This window comes from Bison bison, unplaced genomic scaffold, assembly GCF_000754665.1.
Source record: "Bison bison bison isolate TAMUID 2011002044 unplaced genomic scaffold, Bison_UMD1.0 scf7180017864295, whole genome shotgun sequence".
Lineage (NCBI taxonomy): Eukaryota > Metazoa > Chordata > Mammalia > Artiodactyla > Bovidae > Bison > Bison bison.
This window is the reverse complement of record NW_011494867.1, coordinates 9,430,504-9,439,905: the sequence shown is the minus strand read 5'-3', so window position 1 is coordinate 9,439,905 and position 9,402 is coordinate 9,430,504. Positions and strand designations below refer to the sequence as shown.

At 47.9% G+C, this 9,402-nt stretch overlaps 1 protein-coding gene across 1 annotated transcript in view; it reads right to left on the bottom strand.

Annotated features, from left to right (window-relative positions):
• Positions 1-9,402, bottom strand: part of CDH13 (cadherin 13) — a 1,015,931-nt gene that overhangs the window by 92,417 nt on the left and 914,112 nt on the right. Inside the window, exon 9 of the mRNA XM_010850808.1 lies at positions 2,079-2,261. Coding sequence (XP_010849110.1) covers positions 2,079-2,261 — 183 coding nt within the window. The remainder of the gene's footprint in view (positions 1-2,078; positions 2,262-9,402) is intronic.

The window sequence follows — 9,402 nt, the reverse complement described above, 5'->3', positions numbered from 1 at the left end:
AGTAATAGGACTGCCCCTCCCACCCCCACCTAGAACTCCTCCCATCAGGGTGAGTGTTAGGGTGTTAAGCCCTAACAGATACAAAGCTGTTGGTACCCAGGAGCTATACTGTGGTTCCCTCCCTGGAATACAAGAATAATTTACCACTGCTGCCTCCTTTCTAATAACAGATCTCTGTCCTGCCCAAGTGAAGCCCCAAATATGCAAGCCCATGAAGGACTCCGCATTCTGGCTAGCGTTCCAGGTGACTCGTGTAGATGCGGACATTTCAGACTCACAGCATGGTGGGTCGGAGGGGGCGTGTGGGGACCGGAGGACACGATGCTCCATTTCACTCAAGCCACAGCAAACAGGCTGGGAGAACTGCGCTCCCGTAGGCTTTACGCGGGGATGTGTATTTACCCAAGCTTTGTCTTACAGCTGCAGGTCTGGAAAACTGCCTGCCACCTTTTATGGACCCTGGATGAGATGCAGACGACAGCCAGAGGCTGTGTTATTTTACGGTTTTCACGGCTTTGAAACTGCAGTGCTGAGCGTAGGGCAGTGTCAGGATCTCCAGGGAGTCCTGACGAGGGAAGAGGAGTTGGGACTCACAGAGCTGCTCTTTGCAGGCAGATGTTTGGGGTTCAGTTTGGACCAAGTTCTGAAAAGGGCAGGCTTGGGAGAAACCCAGAGCCCTTGTCCTCCCAACAAAGCAGGAAGCATCTCTAAAATCTGACATTCTCAGTGGTTCTGGGTCCTACCCCCAGTGGCATTATGGAACTTTGCTGATGCAAATGTTTATACAGCCTGGCTAGGCTGAATAATGACCCCACCCTTAGTATGTCCATATTCTAATCCTTGGAACGTTACCTTACATGGCAAAAGGGACTTTGCAGATGTGATTAAACTAAGGACCTTAACTGGGGACAGAAGCCTGAATTACCCAGGTGGGCTCAACAGAACCATAGGGGGCCTTGAAAGAGGGAGGCAGGAAAGTCAAAGGAAGGAGCAGATGTGGCGATGGAAGCAGGGGTCAGAGTCAGAGAGAGGAAGACGCTGGGGCACTGCTCTGAAGATGCTGGAAGGGGCCACGAGCCAAGGGATGCTCCAGAAGCCGGGAAGAATGAGGACACAATTCCACTTTCCCCTGCTGTCCCCGGAGCCTCCAGCAGGGGCCAGCCACACCACCTGCAGCCCCATGAACCTGGTTTTGGACTTTTAAGCCTCCACGTTGGTGGTCACTGTTACAGCAGCCACTGGAAACACACCACTTATGAGCTGGTGACTTCCTCATAACAGCCTGGAGAGGTGGGCTGTCCCGACACCTCGTTTCACAGATGAGGAAACCGAGGCACAGAAAACAGTTACGCATCTTAGCTGAGGGCACACAGGGAGTAGGTGGCAATGTTCCTGCTTTGTCCACTCACTTGGCTGCCGTAAACACAGCTGCTTCCTGCTTCTCAGGCAAACTGCTTCAGCCCCCAGAAAAGAAGCTGTATTCCGCAGATGGCCTGGTCTGGCGGCAGCTCTCCCAGAACCTCCCGGACCCCTTCCTCCAGGACATGGGGACCACCAGCCACTCACGCTCTGCTGCCTCCCCCTCCCTCCCATGTTTCTAAGCCCTCCCTTTCCATTGTGGTCACATGTCCTTCTCAGACTCCCTGCAGCAGAGAGCGGTCAGCATGCAGGGCCACGTGCTCACAGGCAGTTTCACACTGAGGATCACCCCGTGTGTGTAATTATCTGCTGTGTTTAAGAGAGTAATCCAGACTCTGCTAAGAAAGATTGAGAGGAAATGTGATAATCCACAATTTGAGTATGGATCTTTAGGAAACCTTCACAGGTCCCATTTTTGCATATCTTTGATAATTGACTATGAAATGTCTGGAGAATGTGTTTTAAGGTTCCATGCAAGTTTAAGTTTTTTGGAACCTGTGGAACGGGCTGGTTTTAAGGCTGTGAGGGTATAAGCACTCCCTCAAGCAGGAGACTTTCTCTATTTTAATTCCGGGAGGGGGAGACTGGGGCTGATTTATCCTCAGCTGGGGGCCCTGGGTGCTCAGGCAAGGAAGGAGGAGCGCCGGAGGCACCCTTACTTTGACGACGGAGAGCATCCCCTCGTTGGTCTGCGGGTTGGTGTGGATCTCGAAGCTCTGCCCCGGGTTCCCGTTGATGATGGTGTAGGCGGCCCTCCATGCACCCGTGGTGGGATCGTCCTTGTCCTCAACTGTCAAGTTGACAATAACTCCCATGGCTCCTTCCTCGACTGTGGCTTGAAACTGTAAACAAACAAAGCAGACCATAACTGTAACTATTTTGGGAAAACAACACCACCAACATAGCGAAGACCAGTGATGGTGCTCCTGTGACATGCCTGGTACTGGGCACGTTACCCCTAGTGTCTCATTAAATAATAAAGCAAAACAGAGGAAGACCATGACGCTGTGCTCTGCTGACAGATGACAGGCTTCAGGTTCTGGCAGCAGCCTTACGTGGGGCCATGAGCCTGAATTCTCATCGGGGGATGTTGGTCAGGGCTTGCCTGGGCTCACTGGAGGTGAGTGTTGAGAGAAGAGCTGTGTCTCCTCTGGGCCCCCTTCCTTCTCCCCACCTGGATGCAGATGACTACGAGGCCCAAGGGGAAGGTGGAGCCAAAGGAGGGACGGCACTAGGGTCCCTGAGGCACCATGAGGAGGTGGATGGAAGCCGCCCTGAACTGCCGTTGAGTGAGACCCTGCCCTGGACTGAGTCTGAGCCTTTGTGCATCTGTTCTTGCCGCTGTTACCGAATGTGAGTCTGTGTGCCCAGTGCACAGCGAGGCCAAACAACATCAAGATGTCAGAGTCTGGAGCAGAGACAAGTGTATTGAGGGCCCTGCAAGGAGACGGCTGGCTCATGCCTTAAAAACCGCAAACTCCTGGAAAGCTGTCAGCAAAACCCTTTTCTCGGAAAGGTGCAGGAAGGGCGTGGGCAGTTGTTGCAAACGTCTTGCTGTCAGATCCTTTGCTCTTGAGGTAGGTGTTCCTGTAAACCTCCACCAAAACAAATGTTATTCTCTGTTCTGACAAGTAAGGGCAAGGTCCTAAGGCTCAACTTTCACCCTCCGAGGTCTAGGGCCTGGGTTAGAGGAGGGGATCCCTCTGAGGACCAGTTGCCACCCCCACCATACCTTCGTCCAGCACCAAGTATAGGTCCTCCCACCAGCACCCAGGCCCAGCTGAAGAGGCAGATCTCAGCTGGCAGCTCCCTCAGGGCCTGGTACTCAGACCCTGCCTGGCTGTCATCACGGGGAAGCCAGGAGCCCAGGACCCAGCTAGCCCTCAGGGTCCTCAGGCCACTCAAATAGGGTTGGGGGAGGGCGGGTCCCGGGGACCCACGCAGACAGACGGCTGCTGCCATTAGGTCCTGGAGAAGGGACGGGAAAGAGGAGCTGCCTCAAAGCCGCAGCCTGGCCAGTGGGTGTCTGTGGCGAGGGCTCTGGAGCCCTGCAGATCATGGCCCCCAGCCTGTCCCCTGGGACCCCCAGCTCACCACCAGCTAAGGCCAGGGAGGGCCCTGGGGAGAAGGCTGTTCACCTGCCTCTTACCACGCTCTCCCTCGGAGGACACCACCCGGCCAACGGTTGGCCCAGTGGGACCTCTAAGGACACACTAAGGGCCTTGTGCTAACCCTCGGAGCTTAAGGTCTCATGGTAGGTTGCACAGAAATGACTGCATGGCCGCCTCTCCCCTAGTACAGCCCCACCCACCCTGAGGACAGGTGACTGGATACCAGAAGGCTCTCGCTCATACACGGAAGGGCTGGCATTGGAGCCCTAGAGTTTGACTCCAGAGCGTGACTGTACCATCTTCTCTAATGAAGGGAGCCAGCTCCATCCTTCCTACCCCTGGCCCAACCTAGCAGGACCTTAGAAAAGCATTGTCTAAGGAAACATATAAATCAACTGTTTGGAGCTTTGCTGTACCTTTGTTTTTATTGTAATACATCTCAAATGTTTCTTGCAAGTCGGCGTGGTGAAAAAATAAATCAATAAATGAAAAATCAGTTTTCCCATAGACTGCGCTTCACAAGCCATCATTATTAGCACATTCCTTGAGCTGGAAGCATAAAGTATTGTTTTGATGCTTACCTCTGACACACTACAGGTGAATAGTAATCTGTTTGCAAATATTATATAAGCAAGTCATACCAATAAGCTGACAAGAAGAACAAGAAATATCCTGGAATTTCAATTAGTAGGAAAGAGAACCTAAAGACAGTAAGACAATGTCAGAAGGCCCTGATGTTCAAAGAGAAGTAATTTGAGAAATGAAGTCCCGAAAGCGGTGGCTGATTAATTGACTTGCAAATCATTAATCAGAAGCCGTAATCTTGATGCCTTGGGGGAGACAGGCTGGGGATGGGAACTCATTCGTCTCTCACACCTCAGTGAACCTGGGTAGGTTGTCTCGCTTCCCTACAAGTGGTGCTGGGAAATTCTTAGAACACACACACCAGATGGAGAGCAGCTGGAGTGAAGGGGACATGGAGGGTGCTGTCACATAGAAACAGCTCCAGGAGACAATGATTTTGACCGGATTCCTGAGTCTTGTTTAAGTTAGTGCTACCTTCTATCTTCCCCGCATTCTCCCCAAAATTATGAAATTCCAGAGCTTGAAATCAGACTGGTGGTTCCTAGTCCTGTTAGAGTCTCCTTGAGGGCTTTTTAAAAACACTTTTTTTTTTTTTTTTAACTAACCCTGTTCCAATTCAGTTGATTTGGGGTTAGGCCGGAGATTCAGTATTTTCTTGACCTGCACAGATAATTCTATTGATAATATGCAGTTTGGGTGGAGAAGAAAGACAGTTCAAGGCCAAGGATGACCGAGGTGAGGATGTGAGAGCCCACTCTGTGCACTGTGAGGCTGCCTGGCTGCCGTGTAGAGCGGCCGGCAGTGCACCTGGGGACAGCCGGAAGGAGTGCTGTGATCGTCTACTGCTGTCTGCCGTGTGCCTGGGAGCAGAACATGGCGGCATATGCGCTGCCGGACCCTGCAGGTTGCAGAGGAAGAAGCCGGCTCGGAGGAGGAAGGAACAGCTTGGTCCAAGGTCACCGAGTGAGCCGCAGGTCACATCCAGATCTGGACTGCAGTAACATCTGCTTTCCACAAGTTCTGTTACTCATGCCCACTCAAGGTCCCCATTGCCTGCCCCAGCCTAGTGAGGGTCATTAGGGAAGAATTCCCTGAGAACTGAACGAAGACGAAAAGTTAGTGAGGTGAGAGGCGAGAGTCCTCCTGGATCTGAAACGGCAGGTGCAGAGGCTAGTGGTCAAGGGAGCACGGGGCCTTTGTGGAGCAGAGGGAAGGTGTGTGTGGCTGGAGAGAACCCTCTGCTCTTGGGCTATGGGGGAGGAGACAGTCAGATGATGCAAAGCCTTGCCAGCCAGGGAAAGGCATTTAGAATTTACCTTGAGAGCAAAGTGAGGTCTAATCAAGGAACTGGAATATGTTTAAATCAACTCCTGAGAGAACTCAGAAAAAAAAAATCTTTAAATATAGAAAACATTCAACACAATTATTATAGTCTCTGTTAAGACCATTATCTGATTCTTGCATAAACTATAAAGCCAGTTTCCTTGAGCATCCATTTAGAAACTCATTACTGCTTAATTAAATACTCATTCTATTAATTCTATTCAATGTTTTAACCCCATTATGTAATTCAAGAATGGAAAATTAAATAGATTAAAACGAAATAGTACCATTTTATATTTCTAGAGCAATGCTCATTTTGTGATTTAAAAACAATAGACAGACATTAATTTACCATACCAGAGCAGGAGGAATTATTGATTATAACATTACTTCGTTTAATTGGAAAAAATAGATAAAGTTACTTTCTGTTAAACTGTGCTGTAAATCAAGTATGAGATGTGAAACATGTTTTTACACAATCAGTGTGGGCGACTGGCTTGGGACATACTGAGTTTCATTAGCTCTGTCTTGCAATTCAGAGCTGAGTTATTTCATTTTCTTTTCTCTGATAAGGTGAGGTGAGTTCTGTGATGGACAGTTAGGAAGAGACTACCTGGACTTGCCACAAAGGTCACCCACCACCAGGGGAAGAGGGACTTGCATTTTAATTTACAGAGAGTGTACACTCTTCCTCATAGAGCAAAGAGTTGCTTGTTAAGGTTAACCTGGAAGATGGAAATGACGGTCAGCAGGCTAGAATGCCACATATGGGGAGAAGTGACAGCTCATGACTTTAAGGGACAGGACACAAGCAAGGCTGCTTGCTTAATTGCTGGAGTCCAGATTCAGTTCAGTTCAGTTCAATCGCTCAGTTGTGTCTAACTCTTTGTGACCCCACGAATTGCAGCATGCCAAGCCTCCCTGTCCATCACCAACTCCCAGAGTTCACTCAAACTCACGTCCATCGAGTCGGTGATGCCATCCAGCCATCTCATCCTCTGTCATCTCCTTCTCTTCCTGCCCGTAATCCCTCCCAGCATCAGAGTCTTTTCCAATGAGTCAACTCTTCGCATGAGGTGGCCAAAGTACTGGAGTTTCAGCTTTAGCATCAGTCCTTCCAAAGAACACCCAGGGCTGATCTCCTTTAGAATGGACTGGTTGGATCTCCTTGCAGTCCAAGAGACTCTCAAGATTCTTCTCCAGCACCACAGTTCAAAAGTATCAATTCTTCAGCACTTAGCTTTCTTCACAGTCCAACTCTCACATCCATACATGACCACTGGAAAAACCATAGCCTTGACTAGACGGACCTTTGTTGGCAAAGTAATGTCTCTGCTTTTGAATATGCTATCTAGGTTAGGAGTCCAGGTTCATGAGCTGCCAACCCTGGGGTTTCATGGAGAACTGATGCTGAATTCGAAAGGATGGGATATAGTTGGCTGGGCCCTGGCTTTGAGAAAATTAAAAGATAAGGCCCTGTAAAGTTTTACACACTTAAGTTTCTATTTGTGAGGATAAAAGGGTGATGGAGACATCATTAGAAACTGAGCTTGGCAACTCTTTTATGAGTCTGTATTTACATAAAGGATGCAGCTTGTTGGAAAAAATCTAATATCTGGCTGATAACCTATTGGGTAGAAACCACGATTGCTGTAAATAAGATCATGTGTTTAAGGGTCTTGGCACATTGCCTGGCATAGAGTAAAAGGAATCGATATTTGTCAGCAGTGGTGATGATGATTGATTTCATTCTGTCTCATATCAAATTCTTACTTGTGAATTGGAGAATACGGCTCAAAGCCCTGTGATTCTTTCTCTTCTTATCACAGTCTGCCTTCTAAAGTGGTTGTTTTGTGTAGATCTCTTATTTCCCTGGATGGGTGTGGAAGAAGCTCTTTGCTTTTCAATATTATAAATCTGACCCTTACCCCCTTACTTATCCTTGTCTTGCTGTTTAGCAACAAGGCAAATGATGTTAACTTATTGCACCCACATTTAGAAGGGACAGCTGCACCAGATATCTGGTTTCCTTCTATCTATAATTAGGATTCATCTTTGGACAGAAAGATGCAAGACCTCGCTTAAATAAATAGTCATTAAATGTCTACTGAATGTCAGGGGGTCTGCCAGGCACAGGATGTATAGCAGTCAGTGAGAGGGACACCATTCTCTCTCCCCTCAGGGGTTTATAGCTCAGGAGACTGACACATTTACTCCTGGCCAGTCCCTTTCCTTATGCAATCTGCTCACCCATGGCATATCCAAACAGTTTGATTTCTATCATTTCTCCACTGTCTTACATCCCAGGCGGCACCTGTGGCCAGTTATGGGTGCTTCTGTGTTTGGACATGATTTAGTTTCCAGCTAATGGTCATTTTAATAAATGGTGCTGGGGCCACTGGAGAGCCAGGTGGAAAAACAATGGATCTTGATCCCTACCTCACGCCATACAGAAACTGTGAAATGTAAAACAATAAACATTTTAGAAGAAAACATGGGAGGCTATTTTAATTCAGCTCACAGATAATGTTATGTGTTTGTTATACATATCAGTTCAGTTCATTCACTCAGTTATGTCTGACTCTTTGTGACCGCATGAACCTCAGCACATCAGGCCTCCCTGTCCATCACCAACTCCCGGAGTTTACTGAAACTCATGTCCATTGAGTCGGTGATGCCATCCAACCATCTCATCCTCTGTCATCCCCTTCTCCTCCTGCCCCCAATATTTCCCAGCATCAGGGTCTTTTCGGATGAGTCAGCTCTTCATATCAGGTGGCCAAAGTATTGGGGTTTCAGCTTCAACATCAGTCCTTCCAATGAACACACAGGACTGATCATATATATATGTAATATAATGTAAAATATTTAAAATATATATAATATAAAAGTATAAAAGGTAAATGTATGTATAATGTGCATACAATATATGTATATATAACATGCACACAATATAACATATACATATAATATGCACACAATATAACATAGACAATACTTAAATAAAAATTTAATGTGTAGAGTTCTACATAAAGTTTATTCAGTATTTTAAGAAGACTTTATGTTTAAGAAGTGATTAACAAGAGAGACCCACAAGGGACTCTGAATTGCTTGGCTGAGGACCACCTGCTCATCTGCCAGTCCTCAAGACAACTGTACCTACGGAGTCCTTTCAGCTCACACTCCCAGTGTGCCTTGTCCACACGTCCTCTTCTCCTGTTTTATTTGGAGCAAATCCCAGACACACAACTGAATCTGTAAACATTTCAGTGTTTATTGGTAAAACTTAAAAACTCTCTTTAAGAAAACAGAATCAAAGTCCTTCCTTGATCCAACTAACATTAATTTCCTATACTGACAGTTACTGTCATTTCTTCACTTTACTGAAAGTACCTGCATGTTGTCTCTATTGTCGGTGGAGACAGTGCCGTGTAGCCGTGGTAAAGGGCAGTTAGTGATGCACCTCTTAGGCTTCTCCACAAGCATTTTCTCAGTTAAATGTTTCAAGCTACCCTGACTAAACAGGTGAGGAAATGGAAAAACTGAACACGGAAAGAGTTCTGTGATAATAAAGAATAGCAGCTCAACGAAAAAGAAACATGACCTGAGTGAGAGGACTCTCCATGTGTGTGGTTCTTGGTCCGGGAGAGCAGATGCGCACATCCTCCGGTGCGTGTGACCCACCTGCCCTGGGGAGCCTGGGCCTGGAGGAGAACTGTGTGCCTCCCAGGAGGGCTGTGTCCAGGGTGCTGTTCAAGGAGAGGAAAGACCAAGTGTCCCCCAGAGGCAGGGGGATGAGCCAACGGGCAGGAGGGGGAAACGGCATTTACTGTGTGCTCTGGCAGGAGGTGTCTTCCCGCCCCTTCAGGACACCCTCTTTTGTGTTGGCTCATTTTCTTGGTGGAGAAAGGCCATTTTCATGGCTGGTGCAGACACAGAGTGGGTGCTGGGTACCCAACTTCTG